Source organism: Pelodiscus sinensis, chromosome 4 (assembly GCF_049634645.1).
Source record: "Pelodiscus sinensis isolate JC-2024 chromosome 4, ASM4963464v1, whole genome shotgun sequence".
NCBI lineage: Eukaryota > Metazoa > Chordata > Testudines > Trionychidae > Pelodiscus > Pelodiscus sinensis.
The window spans coordinates 45781761-45804027 of NC_134714.1; the positions used below are offsets into that span (position 1 = coordinate 45781761).

The 22267-nt window shown below is 45.3% G+C and overlaps 1 protein-coding gene across 1 annotated transcript; it reads left to right on the forward strand.

Moving 5' to 3' along the window:
• Nucleotides 1–1866: 1866 nt before the first annotated feature.
• Nucleotides 1867–4085, forward strand: CLEC14A (C-type lectin domain containing 14A). Its single transcript, XM_075926897.1, has one exon. The coding sequence runs from the start codon at nucleotides 2000–2002 to the stop codon at nucleotides 3251–3253; it is 1254 nt and encodes a 417-aa protein (XP_075783012.1). The 5' UTR covers nucleotides 1867–1999; the 3' UTR covers nucleotides 3254–4085.
• Nucleotides 4086–22267: the final 18182 nt, after the last annotated feature.

The window sequence follows — 22267 nt, forward strand, 5'->3', positions numbered from 1 at the left end:
CTTTACTCATACAAGTAGTTCTTACTCACACAATCCTACATTGTACCTTAAACCTTAACCTTGCACTGCCCCACACATAGTCCAAAGAGCAAATTGTGAATCAGACTCATAATGCCACCCTTTCCCACTTGTTCGGAGGAAGGAATAATTTACTTCACCCTTCTTCATGAAACAATTTTCTCCTGGCTGTGCCCAGCCAGCTACTGTGGGCAGCAAGATGGGAAATTGGAGCCAGTGCTCTTTCCAAGGCATGCCCGCTCTCTGCCCTCTCACTCACCACCCTTGTTCTCCTCTCTACAGCCTCAATCACTATTTGAACAACTGAGTACCAAGGTAAGGAGGGTCTGAGTAAAAGCTGTGACCAACAAGCCAATTCACAGTTCTGAAGTCAGTGTCCTTGCCTCCATTTGAGCCTCTTGTAAACCAAAGTATCTACTGGATTCCTCATGCTGCAATTGTATCTGGATGATAACAAGTCTCATATACCCAGTTACAGCATGAAATCCTTTTCACATGAGTACTTTCATATCTTTTAGCAAAATAATGGTAATAACAGTGGCAGTGATGATATTGGCACACACTTTACTTTGGTGAAAGATCAACAATTACAAAGTGTAAGCTAAATGTGTTCGAAACTCTGCTTCAAAATCTGTAGTGCAATATGGCCCAGAATTATTAATGTGATTCAATTTAGTCTTAATTCATTTTAAAAACACTCTGTTCACTGGGAAAGCTTCCTATTAGAGGAAATTTAAATCTTATTAAAGATGTCAACCGTATTATTAACATGTTTTGCTTCCAGGTTTCATGTTGCAGTGAGTTAGTATGGTTGCCTTTTATCTTTAAACATTAGATTTCAAATTCTAACTTGCAGTCACAAGTGAAAATGGATTTGGTCTCAACCTAGACCCTAACCTTGCAATAGGGATATGCAGGGACCATTGTTTTTATTTGGATTCAATTAATAATCCTCATTTGTCTCTACTCCAAAGAGTTTACATGGCAAAGAAACTAATACAGGGTCTACTTGTTTTATAGTTCTTTGGGCAGGAAACTACATCTTCCTGGGAACTGATCCAAGGCTTTAAAACTCATTTCCACAGAAATTAAGAATTACCACAAACTTCATCACTTTTTGTTCTACGTGCAAAATGCAGTTCCTTTCCCAAACATTGGAAGCTTGTAATAAATCACACAAAAGAACACACTACTACACAGGTTAGTTTCCCCTCCAGGGAGAGGACTGGAGAAGAAACCACTTGCTAGTCACATGACATAATGTATCAGAGGAAGGATGTGGTATAAGAACATGAAGAAAACTGAACATTGACTGAATATTATTGCAGATGTTAGAAATCAGTCCAGTGAAAACCACAGCAGCCACCTAATGTAGACACATTTGAATCAGTTTAACATTTTCTTTAAATCAGTTTATCTTAATTCAGTAATTTCCTGACCAAAGCTAAGCAAATTTAAGAGTTAAACAGGTTGGAGTGTGTGCGCCTAATTAGGGATTTGCACCAGTTGAACTAAACTGATGTTATGTCCTTATAGGCTAAGTCTGAGAGATATTGCCAGAACTGTATGGAACTGGGCAATACAAGCTAGACTTTCCGTCAGTGACAAGCTCCCACAGCTGGAGCTGAAGTACCTGAAAGATGATCATGGGCTTGTACCCACCTGTGTTATGCCCGGTTCACGCTACTGTGCCATTGGCTTACCGGGGTATGGAGGTGTAACACTATGTGTGTGGGTTACAGAGGCAAGGAAAGAAGGTGGGTTGGGTGGGAGTCTTGTTTAATCTAATGTTTCCCTAATGGTGGAAACGATTTGTCATTCAACAAAACAAGGATGTGCGGTCAAGCCTCACTCCTGCTACACTTCCTTTGGAGGAGGCGAGGGCGGTGCAAGGAGAAAGGGTTGGCTGGGGCTGAGTCCAGCTTGGACTGGGAAGACCAGGAGCTTGCAGAGCCTCGCCACTTCGCAGCGGGAAGGGAAGATGCGCGGAGCGATCCCCCTGTGCCTCCTCCTCCAGGCCAGCTCGGTGCTGGGCGGTGCGGAGCAGCCCAGGGGGAACCACACCTGGTGCGGCGGCTCTGGGGCCTGTTACAGTGTCCACTTCGCCCAGGTGCCCTTCAACGAGGCCCAGGAGGAGTGCGCTGGGCGTGGGGGGGCGCTGAGCACGGCCAGCGGGCAGACGGAAGTGCAGGACATCCTCGCACTGCTGAGCGCGGCCGCGGCCCAGCCCGGCTCCGAGCCCTGCTCCGAGCCCTGCCTGTTCTGGTTGGGGCTGGTGAGGCTAGCGCAGCAATGCACCCAGAAGGACCGGCCCCTGCGGGGCTTCTCCTGGCTGTCGGGCCCCCAGCGGGCGCCGCAGGACAAGCCCGAGGAGCTGGACAAGTGGGTGAAAGAGCCAAGGAAGTCGTGCATCACCCAGGGGTGCGCGGGGCTGCAGGTCACCATGGAGCGCCGGGGACTGAAGCGCTGGGGCTGGCGGGAGCGCTCCTGCCGGGACTACAGCAGCCAAGGCTACGTGTGTAAGTACCAGTACAATGGCACCTGCCCCGCCCCGCGGCCACAGGGCGCCCGCCGCCTGCTCTACGCGCTCCCCTACCAGCTGCACAGCGCCGCGCTGGACTTCAGCCCCCCGGGCACCCAGCTCCTGGTGGCCTGCCCCGAGCCCCGGGGAGACGTGCGGCTGGTCTGCGAGCTGGGCCAGGGCGGCTACAACTGGACGGGTGCTGGGGAGCAGCTGTGCCCTTGCCCCAGCACTGGAGCCTGCGTGGAGCCGGGAGCCTGCGCCCCGGGGCCTGACAAGAAATCCTGTGTGCGCCCTGGGCCCAGCGGGGGCTCGGCCACAGCGGGGCCCAACGCCACCCTGCCTGCAGGGGGCACTGTCCGCAGCGGCCTGGCTGCGCCCTCCAGCCCCCAGCCAAGTGCAGCTGGGGAGGTAAAGTCCTCGGCCTCCTCCACTCACGTCTTCCTCCTGGTGGCCACGGCTGTGCTGACTGTGGTGATCCTGGTCGGGGCCGTGCTGGTGCTCTTCAAGCTCTGCTTCGCCAGCCCCTCGGCTAGCCGGGTGGGCAAGGAGCCGGCTCCAGGCGCCGCCGTGGACAGCGATCCAGAGGCCAACCTCACCGAGTCCAGCTCCGAGGATTCCCTGGAGGCCAGGCGCCCGCAGCCCGGGGGAGACCTGGCCGGGAGCTCGCAGGGCGAGCGCAGCCCAGAGCAGGGAGCTCTACCCGGGAACTAGGAACCGCCAGGGCGCAGTGGATCAAAGCAGCTTAATTTGACGTGACCCAGCGGAGACTTTCCTTTCCTGAGAGTGACCCGGACCGAGGAGGGAGGATGCTTCGCGTGAAGGCAAAACTGGCTTCTTCTCAGGAGGCGCAGGATTTGGCGATGTTTCCAGGAGACCCTGCGGATCTCATCGCATGTGTTTTTTAAAGCATATGGCCCGGCTTGGAAGACGGATCCATGAACATGCAGCTGCAAGGAAAGGGTCTGGTTGGGATCTCTGCAATATAGGGTTTGGGGTGACCTTCAATGCATTTACACTTTATGGTCAGACTCGATTGCCAAACGTTAGGCACCTACGCGGCTTGTTTTTCAGAGCACCTGCAGCTTTTGGGTAATTTTCTCTAGGAGTTTTTAATCACGTTCTGACACGCGGGTCACTTATTTAGGTGCCTACATAAATGGCATATAGATGTTGGTGCCTGAGTTTCAGAAGGGCGAATGACCCGAAGGTCCCATTGACATCCACTGGAGTTCTGGTTCTTAACACTGGCAAGCAACCAAGTCTGAACATTTCGGCCAGGGTGCCTTAGAAATTATAAATTAGCCCTGGGTGTACAATATTAGAGTGATAATTGGAGGCTTTGCCTTTATTTTGAATTGTTGTTTGAACTTTTGGAGATAGAAATGTTCATAATTTTGTTGGAAACTCAGAGCCAAACACTATTTAACCAGATATTATGTTCATTGCTGTATTTGGAAAATTGAAGACAGCCGGGTCGGCTTATTGAAAACTGATTTCTATTTCAGTCCATGGAAGAAAAATAAAGGTTGCTTAAGAACCTAAATCATTGTTTAGTTTGTTTTTCATACAATATGCAGTTATGCAGAGTCCTTGAGCAGCAAAATATTCTGCACAGATGATAGCATAACTCCTATCTTTCTATTCAAGTGTTTAGATATAAGGCAGTTTAATGCAAAACTTTCTGAGTGCGCATAAGGCATCCCCATTCTGGTTGTGCAACCCTCTGTTTATAAAGTTGCCAAATTTTTCAGGTTGGAACAGTGGATATGAGTCCAACTATAGCCCAAATCTGCTCTCCTTCCTCACATGAGTTTGGTGTATTGATTTCAATGGGTTTCCCCTGAGAATAAAGACAGGAAGATTTGCCCTCTGTGTGCCTCCTTAGGTGATGCAATCCCTTTGTTTGTGATTTCCTTTCAAAAGTCCCACAAATCAGTCAACAGTCTAGGCACACGACTTACTTTATTTGCAGCTCAAAATGCTGATATCCCCTTCCACTTATGGCATTGTTGATTCTCAGTTAGGGTATTCATGCCAAATATTGATTTTAAGTCTTCTAAATGCACTAAGAGACAGGTTAACTGGAAACCTTAAAATCAGAGCTTGGAATTTGTCTGTTTCTTAAACATTTTATAGTTTTTTTTCCTGTCCAGACCCAGCCTTAACTCTTTTTCTTTGCCCTCTCTCAATTTTGAAGCTTTGATTTAATAAATGTAGTAAATTCCTAGACCTTTTCTATGAAAAGATTAGCTTTGAAAATGTATGCCGATGTAAAGTGATGATATGGCTAAAGTTTGTCTCAGTGATTTTTCTTAAAGATCTTGAAATACTTAGAGTATCTTCTACTTCAGTCTAGTCCTGGCTAATCTTTGTGACCTCTGAAAAGGGTCCTTTGATTTCTGGCAGGTAAATCACAGCACAGTTCATACATGTGTGGCAGAGGGCTGCACCAACCTCTGCTAATGACACTAGGTCTGCTACAAGCTCCTTTCCAGTTGGCTACTTCTAACAGATGGTGTCATGAGATGCAACTAACTGCTGGGAGGCCTTCTTCTTCCAGCTCTGGGTGTTAACTCCTTGCAGGTTCAGAACCCTCTTCTGTTGCTTGTTCACACACCCTGCTGTTTGTTCACACATCCTGTTGCTCCTCTTCCTGCTTCCAGTAGGTCACCATGTGTTTTCCTCCTTCACGGGTATCACGGTCTCTCCCTTCAGACTGTCTGAGGCAGTCTTCCCAGTCACTGTCCTGTATGTGCCTCTTCTCCAGTGGCTAATAGAGAAACTCAGGCTCACTCTCTACTCTAGGTTCCAGCTCAGGGATACCCTAATCAGTGGCCAAGTTATATAGTATCCCACCTTGCTACCACTTCCATGAGCCTGTCCATATGCCTTCTCTTTCAAGCTTCCATTCCACCACCCTCTGGGTAAACTTCTTCCTTTAGGGTTTGTACTCTCTATTTTTTCTCTGTCTTTCTAATGCCTAGACTAGAGAGTGGCTGAGAGCTTCCATGCTGCAGTCTTTTTCTCGTGACAATTTTATGGTTTTATATTAGCCCTGCCTGGTCCTTCTTCACTGAGCTCTATCATCAGTCCAGGGTTAATAATCTAGCTAAGGCCACACCTGAGCAGAATATCTGCTTATTTGATCCCTTCTCAGCCTCATTAACCCTTCCTAGATTAGTGTGGAGTTAATGCCCCATCACAGATGGACCATTGGACTAGGTTTCAGGAGTAAAGGTGGTTGGAAAACTCTCAGGCCAGCTGGTTCCCTAGGCTTCCTGACACTTGGAGAAGATGACTCCATGGGCTGCAGGAGTCAGCCTGGAAAATTGGCTGGCTCTGGTATTTGGTTGCCCTAGGGTGCCCAGTCTGTGACAGTCCACATGGTGAGACTGCTCCACAGTTGTGGGCCCCCAGGATCCTTGGCACCTGCTGAGTAAAACTGACAAGACTATTGTCAGTTTAATTTTGGAAGCACTGAAAAAATGGTGAGCAGCTGTGAAATTGACAAGACTATTTTCAGTTTCACAGCTGCTCACCATCCTTTCAGTGCTTCCAAAATGATCATTTTTAGAATCTCCTTTTCATGGAAAATTTCCCATTAACAAGGAATTATGAGTTTTGTCTAGTTAAAAGACCTGGTTTCATTCCTTGTTCTGCCACCAATCTACTGAGTCACCCTGTAAGTCACTTCACCTATTTGCCCTTTCACTCACTATCTTTCTTGTCTGTTACAGGTGAAGATAACACAGTCTGCCATTAAGACTGCTAGAACTTTTCATTATAAAACCCTGTGTTCAGTGGCTTATTGCTCATCTTCTAATCCAGGGGTGGGGAATCTTTTTGGGTCAGGGGCCACTGACTCCCAAAAAAATCAGTCGGGGACCACCCACAAGTGAGAAGCAAAACCAAAACAAAAAACCCTCATTGATGTGTCCCCCAGTGCGAGAATGAAAAAGATGCTCCCCACATTCCCTTGCACACCAGAGCCTAGGTGGGCCCAGGCCAGTGCTCTAGCCCCATGGGGCAACAGTGGGATGCAATGGAGGGGCTGGAGTGCCAGCAGGGGTTCCCCAATGCTTAGGGGGAGCCCAGAGCCTTGGGGGCCAGATCCAGGCAAGCTGAGGGCTGCATTTGGCCCCCGGACCTTAGGTTCCCCATTCCTGTTCTAATAATTTGGGTTGAAATGTTCCATGCTGGGTGTCTACTTCAGGTGACTTTTGGCTAAAATTATTCAGGTATAGCAGAGAGCAAAATTAGCAGGAATATACATTGTTTTGCCTCTGCTAAAAAAAAAAAATCTTACAGCTGTTTCCTTTAGGAGCTCTAGCACCTCAGACTTTGGAGCCAGGTCTTGAAATTTAGAAGTTCACTCTGGTGTTAGGGATATGCCTTTTGCTATCCTCCTGAAAATCTGCCTACATCAGGCAAAGTTGTGAGGCTATGGAAATCTCAATGTGCAAATATTCAATAGAGAATTGTTAGTTTGCATCTAAATTCCCCAAAATGTCTCTCTGTAATGGGCATTTCCTATCCAGGGCAGTTGGGGTTAAGCACACTCTCCTTAGTAAAGCTCCTCTGGTCTGCTGAGGTGCCAGGCACTGCAACTGAGTGCGTGGAGATTGTGTCCAGTAATCTCAATGCCACCAGGCTCCAGACTGAACAAAGTGGAGAGTCCACACTGTACTCTGATGGGGGAGTGCCTCAGGGCCTCATCTTGGCCTGTAAATCTGTGGATATCTGTGGATGTGGCTATCAGCAGATAATTTTTGTAGATCAGATTCAGATGCACATTTTTGTATCCATGTGGGGAGTTACTTATTCAACGTGCATGAAGGCTGGCATTACCCAGAGTCATAGCTGTATGGGTCACTCGATAATTTATACATTGGTGGGTGGGTTGAGTGGCCAGATAATGGGCATTGTAAGCCCAAAGTTTAAGTAAGTTAAGTGTTTACATAAGATCCTAGACAGTGAATGAAAATTCTCAAATTCCATTTACTTCACCAGGAGTACATGGACCAAAGGCAATGTGTGCCCCAAGAGCATAAATTATGAACTAAACTGAAGTAATTTATTTTTTACTTTATGATCATGGTACATGTGAAATTTCTAGAACTCTGAGGAAGAAAAAGACACTCAAAGTTGTTACATCTCTGGACTGAGGAACATAATGGGCCAGGATATCTATTCTTCAGCAAGTCACAATGGGTTAGGTTGCTTCCCTCCCTGTGAAAAACCACAGGAGAAGCGACATGGAAATCCCTGTTGGAGTTTTTCATGGAGAGGGCCTCAAATTGTCCTGGTGAGACTGGGTTTGCCATGTGAAAGACCCACACCAAAGCTGGTGAATCCTGGGTCATCTGGCGTATCTACACAGAAGATCTGACTCCACAGGTCCTCACTCTTTGGAACTATGGCTTTATTGGAGCTGGACTATCAAGGAGTCCAAGGCCACAATAGCAGCTCCCAGGGCCTGGGCCCAGATTAACGTGTCCAGCTAACTTCCAGGGGTTCAGAGGCAATGTGCAACTCCTCAGTTGCCCTTCCTCTCACTCCCGCACTCCTCCACATGACTGTTAACATGCAGGGAAGCCTCCACAATGTTACGGTGTATGTCCTCTGTGCAGAGGAAGAGGAGATCTGTAGTCAGGTGACCCGCCCTTGTGCAAGTCTATGGAGGTACAATCTGGTTTTATGCTTAGGTGAAGCTCAAGTAGTTCAGTGTTTTTTAAGACTTTCAAACTGTTTTTGCTGTTTACAAAACTAGATCACAAATCTTTTCTCCCTCCTACTTGTAATTTTCTAAGGGAAATTTAATTAAATAAAAAGTTATCTTACCTGATGCAAAGGTGTTTTATATATCATAGATGAAAGAACATTTCTAAAACAAAGCTAGCATATTTGTGTCCCCTGGTTATTGTATATGCTATATTTATTTTTTGATTTACAATAATCCTCTCTCTACTCCTTTTTCACATTCTCTCTCTTTGTATTTGTTCTTCACTCTGCCTGCTTTCCGCTGTGTTTTTATCTTATTTTGTCAATGCTAGATGAGAGGCATGGACAAAGTTTTGCCTTTTGTCTTAAACAAAAGGCAAAACTAATAACATATTAATTTGATTTGAACCCAAGGTATCTGGATGGATGTAATTTGGTACCTCTGATGCAGGTCATATAAATGGGGGAGGAGAGGAGAGAGAGTAGATCAATTCGTTATTGACTGGACATTTCTGGACTGTTTAAAACTCAGAGAACAGATATTTTGGGAACATGGGAAAATAGCCCTTGCTTTTCCCCAATATTTTACATTTAGATCATTGTCTTCTTAAATGTGCAACCAGTATGTAGCTGGTTTGCAACATGTGGGTTTTGCACATATAACTTCTAACACAATAACTTTAATGCAGCTGTCAGCACTTAAAGAAACATGCCTGATCCAGTATCAATTAAGTGAATTAAAGTTTTGCCATTCACTTCAGTCAAAGCTGAATCAAGTCCATACATTTGCATAAATTCATAAATATATATTAAAACTTCTGGGATGGGCAAATGGTGCATATTTTTCATTTAACTATTATATAATACTATGTGTGAAAGAGCTATATATCCAAAATGTGAGAAGATTGTCGAGGCCTGTTCCAGGTATGTCTCTGCAGCAGCATATGTCTTTCTTATTTTTGAGCATGGCATGCTACACCTAAAAAGTGGGAGTTATTTGAATGATTGTTTGATACATGAAACACACAACTCCATCTCCTACTAAAACATATGTATTGTATCAGTGGAGATTGTAGGGTACAAATATACTGTATTGATCAGAGTTATATAATTAAATGTTTCAAACGTTCAGATCTCTATGATTTATGTTACAAAGATCAGACTAGCTCACCAACTTAGACTGTGAGATTCTTGGGATCTGCCTTTTTGTTCTGTGTTTGTACAGCACTTAGCACAATGGGCTCAGGGTCCATGACTGGGCAATCTAGGTAGGTTGGTAACACAAGTAATAAATAATGGTCCCTTCTGACGTTAAAATCTATGTAAAAATTGAAGGTCCACATACATACGTAAGGAATTAAATTGTCCACGCCTCTCATCTAGCACAGTAGTCCATGAAATGTACCCCTTTGCCATCTCTCAAATCTCGTTTCTTATCCCTTAATTCCTTCCCAGGCAGTTTAAACAGTTATACTTCGAGGCCACGTACATTTTGATCATGAATGTATGGTGAATATTTGATAAATTTAGTTTCATCCTATAATCATTAATAAAATTTTAATCTTCCAAAAGCTGTTTAATAATTACTTAAACTACTGAAGGTTTAAGTTTATGAGATTAAAATGAAATTCAGAGATGTCCAAGGGCAAAATTAAAATGCTTCAAAGCACTTTAAAAAACAAACACCCCCTTCTCTTTCCAAATACTATAGTGAAATGAAGATTTTAAAAACAAATGGACTCAAGTTTTCCCCTGGGAAATATAATTTCTCTACCTTGAATTAAGCTTCCTATGTTTTAAAACTATTGTATCTTTCTTAGGCAATTTCATGGAACTTAATAATTAATACACAATACATAATTCCTTCCAGATGGAACATTTTGGTTTTATTTCTTAAGGATACAACCATTTGTTGGTATTCTTGATAAATCTGCACTGAGGAAGAAATTCACACCCTGTTCAGGATAAGCCCAAAGTTTATACAGCACTTAAATCCCACTGAGGACCTATTTTGAGGACTAGGATAGTGCATGGCCTTCTGCTGGCCCTCTGCACCGTGCTAATTTTCACACATATACATACATAAGGGTGAGGGCACATATTAAACTGAAACACTTGTGCTCATACACTTAGTTTATTTTTAAATATCTTTTTTCTCTCCTTGTTGCCATCATAACAGTTCTGGGGACAAATCAGCATCAGAACCAATTTACACAGAAATAAAACATATCATGTGCTCAGCCAATATCAGTCACACACACCCCACACAAACTTTCCCTGTATGTTGTTCCAAGTCTTTGAACTCATAAGGCTCTGAGTTCCATTTGCTAATCAAAGAGCAATACACATCCTGTAATATGTTAAAACAGTTTGATGAGTTGTTTCCCAGAATATAATTAGCAGGAGTGGTCTTTTGGTTTAGTGATAAAGTTTTGCCTCCTCAGGCGGGAAGCCTGGTTCCTGTTTAGATCCTACTTTTTTCCCTAGCTCAGCAACGAAATTTGTGGAGCAAGTATATTCAGCTTCAGTTCTGAAAGCAAGTTTAACACATCACTCAGCAGCAAGCAACACTTCATGCTACCTAATGAGTACCAATGATGGCTCTGAATGAACTCTTCTCTAGCCCTCCTTAGCCAGTAAGATAGATGAAAGACTCTCCGCATTCTAATCCAAACCATCCTCCCCCACAAAAAAAAACTAACAAAAACAAACAAAACCCTAATATAAAATATTTTTCTCTTCATTAACAAAAAGTGCTTGCTCCCACTTTGTTAAATCATCAAATGTAAAAGGATTCAAACACAGTAAGCATTGTAAGCATTGTCCTATTTATATACATTGTGCATCACACTCTAATTTGGTCTGTAGTTTAATGACTTCAGTTTAATAGCTAACCTTTGAACTTATTCATCACAAATACCCCTTTTCTTATCTTACTCACCAGATAGCGATAGCTATCAGGATTGCTCTGTGCATCTGACAGAGATTGCTAACATTGTTTTCAAAAATTCTCAAAATAACTTATCTTGCTGTGTTACAAATTCAGTTTAGAACTCTCAGAAGAACCCCCTGCTGGCGTATCAGAGGAAGACAGTCTTGCTGGAGTAAAATACCTTTGCTTACTGTGGAATGTGCATTCCTGTTTTGTGTTAATAGACTGAAGTAGCCATATGTTTAGCTAGATTTAAAAAGAATTGTAATGCTTTTTCCATGCTCCCAAGATAATTTTGGGAAAGTGGGAATAGTTGATTTAAATTGAATGCTTACCCACACAGGAACAGTAGCCCCATGCTGCATGTAATCCAACATAATGAAATCTAAAATACTCACTAGCTAACAGACTACAAGTGGTACACATTTTTTATAAATATACATACCCGATGATATTATCTCCCATTCTTTTGGGTGGCTTCTTTTCCTTTTTTTAAATAAAATGAAATTAAATTTTTTAATTTATTTTATTCTGAGGAAAAATCCTGGTCCAAGTGTTGAAACAGAAATCCTCTATGGAACAGATATAGCGTAGAGGGAATCTATTATAGCACTCAATGCTGAAAGTATGATTTTAGTTCAGTCACATGTAGAGAAAGACATAAGCTACTTCTGGTTCTCAAAAAGAAAGTATTTGTTTTATTTATGTATCACATTACAGCTTTTTAAAAATAAAATATTAAATCCCTTAATTTTATGATAAGTGAGAGGAAGTGCAATGATTTTCCATTTTGTTGACATATTTGCATTGTTTTCTGTATTAATATGAAACAAAACTGTAAGAAATATTTCTATTTAAATTATAAAATGGAAAGAGGCAGGGACAGAGAGAAGCCAGAAAGCTCAGATCAAAAGAGTATGAAATTTAAAAAAAATTACAGGAGATTAGGATTTCTCTCTGTCTCTTGTACTTCTTGGCTATGTCTATATGGCACATTTATTTCAGAATAAGCTGTTCTGGAAGAAATATTCTGAAATAGCGTATTTCGAAATAGTTCATCTACACAGCAAATGCTCATTGAAATAGTGCGTAGCTATTTTGAAGTAGAGTGTCCACACTGATTGGATGCTAAATTGCATTTAAGGCCACCCAGAAGCACTTCAGGCAGGGCATCAGGACAGCACTCACTTCCCATGACTGCTGCCTGAGGCTATCTGAGGATCTTGCTTAAAGGGACCCCCCTGCACAGTAGTATCTCAGGCTTTTTTCCTTTGCCTACTACTTCAAGGGACAGCAAAGCCTTTTCTTTTGCCTGCTGTGGTTGCCCTTCTGGACATCTCAGCAATTCAGCAATGGAGCTGGAGCTGCCTCTGGGCAGTCAATGGCTACTGCAGCTTGTGCTGCACCTCATGCAGCAGTTTCTGCAGGCAGTCTCCCAGGCCTTGCAGGAATCCAACCCTCAGATCATTTTGGAGACCCCCCTGGCCTCTCTGCAAGCGCAGCTCATGCTGCTGGATCCTGCGCGCCCTTTTCTGCACAACATTCACTGCCGCTTCTGGCGCCTGGACGCCAGTGCCGATTGGTGGGACCCAACTCGGCATGGAGAGGTGGGGTGACCAGCAGTGGCTCCAGAATTTTCAGATGAGGAAGGACACATTTCTGGAGCTCTGTGAGTGGCTTGTCCCTGCCCTCAGGTGACAGGACATTTATACAAGACCCACCATTCTGCTCCAGAAGTGGAATGCCATAGTCCTGTGAAGCTTGCCATGCTGGACAGCTACTAATCCATCGGGAACCAGTTCTGTGTGAGGACACTGAACATCAGGCCCCTGGTCCTGCCAGTATGGCGCACTCGGGCTATTGTCTCAGCAGAGGGGGTGGACTGCTGGAATGGGGTTTTCTTGGGAAAGGAGGGGTTGGAGAGTGGTGGTGGTGGTGGTGCAAGCCCCCTCCCTGGGAGGTTTTTCAATCCTGCTCTAACAAATCCCTGTCGGGGATGGGGTAAGTGGAGGGTTGCTTCTGGTACATGGGGGGAAGGGGAAATGTGTTTGGGGACCTCCCGAGGGCTCTGGCCACCCTGTGATTCTCTTTGTTTGTTTGTCCATCTGTTTGTTTGTTTTTCTCCTTCTACAGCTGGTGCAGGCCATCAATACCATCTTGCTGTGCAGGGTCATCAACCTTGGCGATGTGGACCCCATCATTGCCGGCTTTGACAACATGGGTTTCCGCAACTGCAGAGTGGGGTGAGGGGCCTATTGATGACACCCACATGCCCATCTAGGCCCCCGATCACCAGGCTTCTGTGTATATTAGCTGGAAGGGGTACTTCTCAATGACCCTGCAGGCCATTGTGGACCACTGGGACCAGTGTACTGACATCTACATCGGATGGTTAGGGAAGGCACACAATGGCCGTGTCTTTTGCAACTCAAGTATCTTTGAGAAGCTGAATGCCAGAACTTTGCCCCCTGACTGCACTATTAGAGTTGGGGATGTGGACATGCCCAGTGCATGGTTGGCGACATGACCGACCCTCTCTTGCCTTGGCTCATGAGGCCCTACACAGGCCACCTTGACAACTCCAGGGAACAGTTCAACACTAGGTTCAGCTGGGCCCGCATGGGCATTGAGGGCACCTTCGGGCAGCTGAAGTTATGGTTCATATGCCTTCTCACCCAGCTGGACATCGGGGAGCAGAACATCCCACATGTGGTGGCTACATGTTGTATTGTATCCGTCACAATATTTGTGAGAGGACGGGGGAGGCATTCCTGCCAGCACTGGGGGCAAAGGCTGACCGGATTGGCAGGGTCTTTGAGCAGCTGTGCATGTCTGCCAACCAGCAGGCCCATCAGAGGCCTGTGCACATCTGGGAGGCCCTTTGTGAGAGTTTCTCACAAGGACCCCAGTGACACTCTCCTCTGGGCCTCCCTACAACGGGCCCGTGCATTGCCCCTCTTTGCTTTTCCTCCCACACTCCTCCCTTTCCCCATCCACCTCTCTCCCTTGCATAGACAATAAAAAGGCAGATTGTTTTGGAAAACATCATTTTTTTAAAATTTCGGGGCAAAATAGCTGGGGAGGGCTTGGGGAAGGAACCTGGGAGGAGGGAGAAGGGAGGGTGAAAGTGGAAGGAGGGGTGAGGAGAGGCTCAGGGCTGGGGCTAGGAATGGTGCCTTGCTCTGGTGATCCCACTGTCTCAGTTGTGGGGTCTTGGTGGCCACAGTCTGCGGTGGGGGGCACATTGGAGAAGAAGTAGAAGTAGGAGTGGGAGCAGGTGCAGGCAACACGCTGGAGACCAGGGATTGCATGACTGCACACATGGCGTGGCCCTGATCCAGCATCTCCCACCAGGTGTCTCGCCACAGCTGAATGTCTTCCTCAAGTCTGTGGTCCAGGGTCACCTCCATGGATTGGAGTGCTGTGAGGTGCTCCCTCTGGAAGTTATCCATCGGTCTCCAGTGCCTCGGGTTCGAGAGACTGCCCCATGTGGTGTCGACCGCTTTCCTCTCGCAGCTGGTCTGGCTGTGCAGAATAAAGAGAGACTGTCAGTCATCCCATAGACACTGTGCCTGAAGCCTAGCCCTCATCTCTGAGCCAAAATTGACAGTTCTCAGCTCAGACGAAGGTGACGTGCTTGGAGCAAGGCCATGTGCGCTCTAGCCAGTGGGCCCTTGTCTGCAGGGACCCAGATGACCAAGGGGGAAGCCTCACTACCATTCCTGTCCTGGAGACAAGCAAGCATGTGAAGGTGCTGTCCAGACTGAGATCCTGCAGATGCGAGGGGGAGCCATGGAGTGACTGGCCTTCTCTCCGTGCCAAGCGCACACCGGGTCTGGCAGTGGTGGCATCCTGCAGGGAGAGAACCTCTATTCCTGCCTGCTGGAGGAAAGGGGGACAGGGTGTTGGGGGGAGGTGTGTGAGCGGCATATGCTCCTGTGACTCCCCATGTTGTTCTCTTGTGCATGCCTGTGTGCTGTGTGTGGCATGCTGGGTGTGTGTGTGTCTCCATGTCCCCATCCTCCTAGTGGTGGCTTGTGGAGGGAGGCACCCCACTGTCATGAGTATGGAAGGCCTCTCCAGACACTCTTTGGTCAATTATAGGAATTATATAATTCCAACAATAAGAATTTAGCAGTAGGGATATATTATCAACCACCTGACCAGGACAGTGTTGCTGAGGGAGATTAGAGATGCTACCAAAATAAAGAACTCTATAATAATGGGAGATTTTAATTATCCCCGTATTGACTGGATACGTGTCACCTCAGGAAGAGAAGCAGAGATAAAATTTCTCAATGGCTTAAATGACTGCTTCTTGGAGCAGCTGGTATAGAGGAGAGGCAATTCTCAATTTAGTCCTGAGTGGAGCACAGGATCAGGTCCAGAAAATAACCATTACAGGACCTCTTGGAAATAGTGACCATAATACAATAACATTTAACATTCCTGTGGTGGGAAGAACACCTCAGCAGTCCAGCACTCTGGCATTTAATTTCAAAAAGGGGAATTACACAAAAATGAGGAGGTTAGTGTCACGGATCCTCCCCCTTCCCCCCCACAACTCGTGTGGGAATGGGTCCTCGCGTTTACTGTACGGAGGCCCCACTCCCTAGCTTTGCTTTAGGATTGTGCTCTGAGGGGGGTTAGGTCGCGGTCTACGCCAACTTATTTGGGAAAGACCAACCTACCCCCCCGCAAGCCATCCGCTTCCCCACGGTTGGGGGAGAGTCCCCATAATCAGGGATGGGGAGGACCTGGCACCCATCGGGGGGTTACTCACGGCCCCTCCAGATCTGTCAGAAGTGCCGCTCAAGGGGCCGGCGTCTTGGGCCGTCTCGCCTTTGGGTCTAGTGCAAATCCTGGGGCTGGACCACTCTTCCCCTGGCGTCCCAGTCCTTCGCCTCCTAGCAACCTCCCTGGCTGCCTCTGCCAACTCGGCACCCCAGGTCGCCCTACCGCGGCGCCTGCCGGTCATCTCCACACTCTCGTTGGGGGCTGCTCTGCCCGCCGCCTGGCGTCTGCAACTACTTGTTGGGGCACCCGGACCTGCTCCATGCTCCCAGCTGCTTCCGCCGCTGCTGCCCAGGTTCTCTGCCGGCTTCCTCCTTTGGCCGGCATCCGCGGTCATCCGCGGGGACGCCATGGCTGACTCCCTGCTCCCAGCCGCCCCCGCCAGGGTCCTCCTCCGGCCGGCGTCTGCGGTCGCTCTCTGGGATGCCCCAGCCGGCCCCACGCTCTCCGCCGCTTCCGCCCCCGACCAGCTGGTCTGGCTGCTTTTTAAATGCAGCGGGCGGACCTGGGTGCATGCGCCGCACTGCCGGGGGAGCGAGCCGGTCTCCGCTCTCTTCCCCCGGCTTTCAGGGTTGTCTGCGGGTGCACCCGTCACAGTTAGTTAAATAGAAATTAAAAGGCACAGTGACTAGAGCCAAATCACTGCAAGCTGCATGGAAACTTTTTAAAGACACCATAATAGAGGCCCAACTTAAATGTATACCCCAAATTAAAAAACATAGTAAGAGACCTAAAAAAGAGTCACTGTGGCTTAACCACTGTGTAAAAGAAGCAGTGAGGGACAAAACAGCATCTTTCAAGATGTGGAAGTCCAGTCCTAGTGAGGTAAATAGAAAGGAACATAAACACTGTCAAATCAAGTGTAAAAGTGTAATAAGAAAAGCAAAACAAAAAAAAGATTTTGAGGAACAGCTAGCCAAAAACTCAAAAAGAAATAGCAAAATGTTTTTTAAGTACATTAGAAGCAGGAAGCCTGCTAAAAAAACAGTGGGTCCCCTAGACGATTGAGATATAAAAAGAGCAATCAAGGACGATAAAGCCATTGCGGAGAAACTAAATGATTTCTTTGCTTCAGTCTTCACGGCTGAGGATGTTGGGGAGATTCCCAAAGCTGCACTGTCCTTCGTGGGTGATGAATCTGAGGAACTGTCCCGGATTGAAGTGTCATTAGAGGAGGTTTTGGAACAAATAGAAAAACTTAACATTAACAAATCACCGGGACCGGATGGCATTCATCCAAGGGTTCTAAAAGAACTCAAATGGGAAATTTCTGAACTATTATCTGTGGTTTGTAACCTATTCTTTAAATCGGCTTCTGTACCTAATGACTAAAAGGTAGCTAATGTGACACCAATATTTAAAAAGGGCTCTAGAGGCAATCCTGGTAATTACAGACCGGTAAGTCTAACTTCAGTACTGGGCAAATTAGTCGAAACAATAGTAAAGAATGAAATTGTGAGGCATGTAGAAGAACATAATTTGTTGGACAAAAGTCAACATGGTTTCTGTAAAGGGAAATCACGTCTTTCTAATCTATTAGAGTTCTTTGAAGGGGTTAACAAACATGAGGACAAGAGGGATCCAGTAGATATAGTATACTTAGATTTTCAGAAAGCCTTTGACAAGGTCCCTCACCAAAGGCTCTTGTGTAAATTACATTGTCATGGGATAAGAGAGATGGTCCTTTCATGGATTGAGAACTGGTTAAAAGACAGGAAACAAAGGGTAGGAATAAATGGTAAATTTTCAGAATGGAGAGGGGTAACTAGTGGTGTCCCCCAAAGGTCAGTCCTGGGACCAATCCTGTTCAACTTATTCATAAATGATCTGGAGAAAGGGGTAAGCAGTGAGGTAGTAAAGTTTGCGGATGAAACTAAACTGTTCAAGATAGTCAAGCAGAAGCAGACTGTGAAGAACTTCTAAAAGATCTCACCAAACTGAGTGATTGGGCAACAAAATAGCAAATGAAATTTAATGTGGATAAGTGTAAAGTAATGCACGTTGGAAAAAATAACCCCAACTATACAAACAGTATGATGGGGGCTAATTTGGCTACGACAAATCAGGAAGAGATCTTGGAGCTATTGTGGATAGTTCTCTGAAAACTTCCACATAGTGTGCAGCGGCGGTCAAAAAGGCAAATAGGATGTTAGGAATTATTAAGAAAGTGATAGAAAATAAGACACAGAATATCTTACTGCTCCTGTATAAAACTATGGTACACCCACATCTTGAATACTGTGTACAGATGTGGCACTCACCTGATGTATCTTCCCCAGCCTCAGACAATACCTGGAACACATCTAGGGCACTGGGTACCAGCTCCAGGGTCAGCTCACCTCATCCAGCTCCTCCTCTTCCTTCTCCTCCTCCTCCTCCTCCTCCATGTCTTTGTCCTCCGTGAGGACGACAATGGGTGTCCTGAGCCCCAAGTCCACTACTGGGTGTGAAGGGGGGAAAGGGACTGTTCTGCCCCCCAGGATGTGGTCCAAGTCCTCGAAGTAGGGACAGGTGTGGGGTTCTTCCCTGGAGTGGGAGCTGCTCTTTTGGGCCCTGGCATATGCCTGGTGGAGCTCTTTGACTTTGTTCCTGAGTGAGGATGTGCCCCTTGTTGGCCAGGCTCTCAGCCATGTGGCCATAAACATCGGCGTTCCGGCGTCTGGCATGGAGATCCTGGAAGTTGGTCTGATCATCCCAAATCTCAATAAGGTCCTGGATCTCTGAACCAGACCAGGAAGGTGTAAGTCTCTTTTGGGCCCAGGCAGGCTCCTGGGAGCTGTCTGACTTCTCCCTGGGAGCAGCAGAGGGATGGGTGGGACCAGCAGACTGGCTCATTGTGGGCCAAAGGGAAGCAGTGGAAGCTGCTGGGTGGCTTAAGGCTGTCAGGGCTTGCTGCTTGCCACAAGCCCTTTCCCCTGAAGCTGCAGCTTTAAGGGCTCCAGGATAAGGGGGGCCCATAGCGTTTGGCTGAGTGTGGACAGAATGGCTAGCTGGGCACCTTGGGAAGGGCTGGAGGCCCCTTATTTCAAAATAACTGCAGCTGCCCCATCTACACAGCCCCTATTATGAAACAGCTATTTTGGAAGAGGAGTTGTTCCTCACAGAGGTTTACTTCTATAAAATAAGCCACCTGTTATTTCAAAATAATGAAATTGCTGAGTAGATGCTTGCGTAGTTATTTTGGAATAATGTCCATTATTGCGAAATAACATTGCTGGGTAGACACACCCCTTCTGACATCTATTTGGTTTCTAGTCTTTTGTGGTTTACGGGTACCCAACAACCTGCTTATGGTAATATTTGGTTATTTGAAAAAGCCTAGATAGTTTGTACCTTTAAAAATAACCACTAGCTTTGCAAGCAGATGTTTTGACTCTCATATACTTTGCATCTTTTATTCAGAAGATAAAAATCATCTCTGGGATTGTGTTGCAGTCCTTGGGAGAAGAAAAACCCTTTGTCTGAGTATATATCTGTGATTTTCCCACCAGTCCTGATTTTTCACACTTGCTAGCTGGTCACACAATGCAGCATCCACTCTTCTGCAAACAATGATCTTTTTGATCATTCCCTTAGAAACCCCAAAACAAACAATCTGCCAACCTCTCCCCAAACATAATTATAAAAAAACCCAAATAGGCAAACAGCTATGAATTAACATGACATGTACTGTACTATCCAAGTGCCCTCATTCTCTGGAGTCCTCTCTCCATCTCTTGTGGTATGATGAGTTTAGATGGCAAGCTCTTTGGGGCAGCAATCAGTAGTGAGAGCCTCAGATACTGTAAATTAGTGTAGCTCTATTGACATCAATAATTTAGATCAGTTGAGGGACCGGTGCCTTCTCCTTATGCTGTGAACAGGAAGCTTTTAATAGAGATTTTTAAATGAACAAAAAAACCCAGAAGAAACTAAAGAACCTAAGCTATAAAAGACATGTTTTAAATAGAATGTTGCTCTGGTTCTTCCAGAAGGAATCAGAAACTCTTGAATGGAGCTATTTAATAAAATTTTTAATCCAGCTTGGTTTTTTTGCTCTCCCTGTGGCTTCAGTCAGATCATCTGCAAAATAAATCTGCAATGATGCTAGGAAAAGAAAATGATTAATGGTGCTATTGATTTTTTTTTATACTCAAAAAATCAGTGTATTCTGCATTTTCCTTTTATTCATGGCTGGTCACTGCTTGATTATACAATATAGGTGATTCCAAACAGGATTTTATTTTGCACATTTCATCCAGCTAACACTCCCTTTGAGCCTTACTTGGCAACCTGAGAAACATTACACCTTTTTCATTTCATTACAGTGCTCTCTAACAAATAAATACATTAGCAACTAAGCTAGTATTTTTGCAAACAGGTTCCCTTAGTTTTCAAAAGTAGAGCCTTAAAGCAGTTCCTTCACCCAAAGAGAAAATAAGCACCCTATTATCAAATTGAAGATAGCAGTGATTGGTCCTTGCAATGATTGTAGGACATGATTTTCAGGATTGTTGAACATCTGCAGCTCTCACTGGCATTGATTAGAGATGGCAGTGCAGTCAGAGTCTCTTGAAAATCAGGCCCATAATTTTCAAACACTTCCTCTCCAAACCCAAACTAAATGATAGATCAAGAGTGTGGTCAGCAGTGTAAACTAAGCCAATAACCATCTGAGGATAGTCCTGTGGTTATCATGATGACCATTTAAACCTGATTCAGAAAGCTAATTGTTACCCTTGCTTTTGCAATTGACAAACACTACCAACTTTGACGCTTCCAATTCCACTAGGGTTAGGAAATGCAATAGCTCTGTAGTGAAGCTTAGAAACCTTGGTGAGGAGCTTGAAATGATGAACCTGAACAGTAGAGATGAACATTGGCTTCCAATGTACTGAAAACAGCCTCAACTTAACTACATGTTAAGATGCACATACAAGATGAGCATAATGTACTCAATCAAGTCTTGCAGGGAGAGACTATCTACATTTCAAGATGAATGCAAATACTACAGTTATGCCATCACCTTGATCAGCATCCTTTTCTTCGGGTTGTATCACATTCATGGTAACTTCTTTGTCAAAACAGATTTTAAATGATTGGGGGGGTTTCCTAGCTTTTGTTGGGCAACTACAACTTCATGTTGAACGTTTAATTAGATTTAAAATAGTTAATGTAATGAGGAGTACTTTGATATGCTTCCTGTTTCCCTCATTCTTCTTGACTACTTTTATCTCCAAAATATAATTATGCTGAAATGTTTTGTTCTATGAGGGAAATCTAATTGTTTCTTATTGTGGTCCAGGTCTCCAGAGACATAACAATGCTGAAAATACTGTGGAGATATTTTATCTTTCTCTGGGGTGATTCATGACTGACATTTTAAAATGCAGAGTCCTGGAGCGTGGTAAGGCTTCTAATAGTTGGAAATCCCAGAGGCTGAATAACATAATGATCCATGTGTGTGTGTGTGAGTGCGTGCACAAAATAGAGAGAATTCCTTGACCCTGGGTTTTTTTTGGTTTTTGTCTGGATGCTTTTTTATGTTGGTGAGATTTTAAGGTACTCTTTACATTATGCTTTGTTTTATTGGGAAAGTGGTGTTGCAAAGCCAAATTTTGCTTGCCTTTCTCACAGAGGCCAATTGATTTCAGGAATGTGAACAAGATTTGGCCCAAACTTTTGGAGTTAAAATGTGCATGTTGTTGGAGACTGGCTGCTATAGTATGCCAGACAGGCACATGGTTGTACTATTATCAAGACACTAGAACTATAGACATCCCTTTTTTAAAAATGATTTTCTGAGTCTATCTAGGTATGGTGTAGAAATGGCATTTTAAATATGAATGTGTCATATTCAAAACATTGATACTGTAGCGACTCTTTTCCTTCCATGGAAAAATCCATGGGATGGGCTCTGTGGGAGGAAGTCTATGCTAAGATCCCATGCTCCAGGGCCATGTCTACACCAGGAAATTATTTCAAAATTACTAAATTTGATTTAAGAACTCCTGATTTAACAAATTCGTACTTGGTGTCCTCACTACGGGGAAGCATTGAAATTAGTTTGAGGCAGGCTTTGTGAATGTGGATGCACTATTTCAGACTCAGAGCCCCAGGAAGCAAATCTGGGGAACAGCAGGAGGCCTTCTGGAGGAAGGGCCAGACTGAGGGGTGGGCAAGCCGGGCAGCTGCCCGGGGCGCCAACCGATGGGAGGGCACCTGATGGCAGCTGTAAGGGGCGCGGGCCCCTCCTCCAATCCCTGGCCAGCAGCACCCTTCCCCCCATGGCTGCGGGG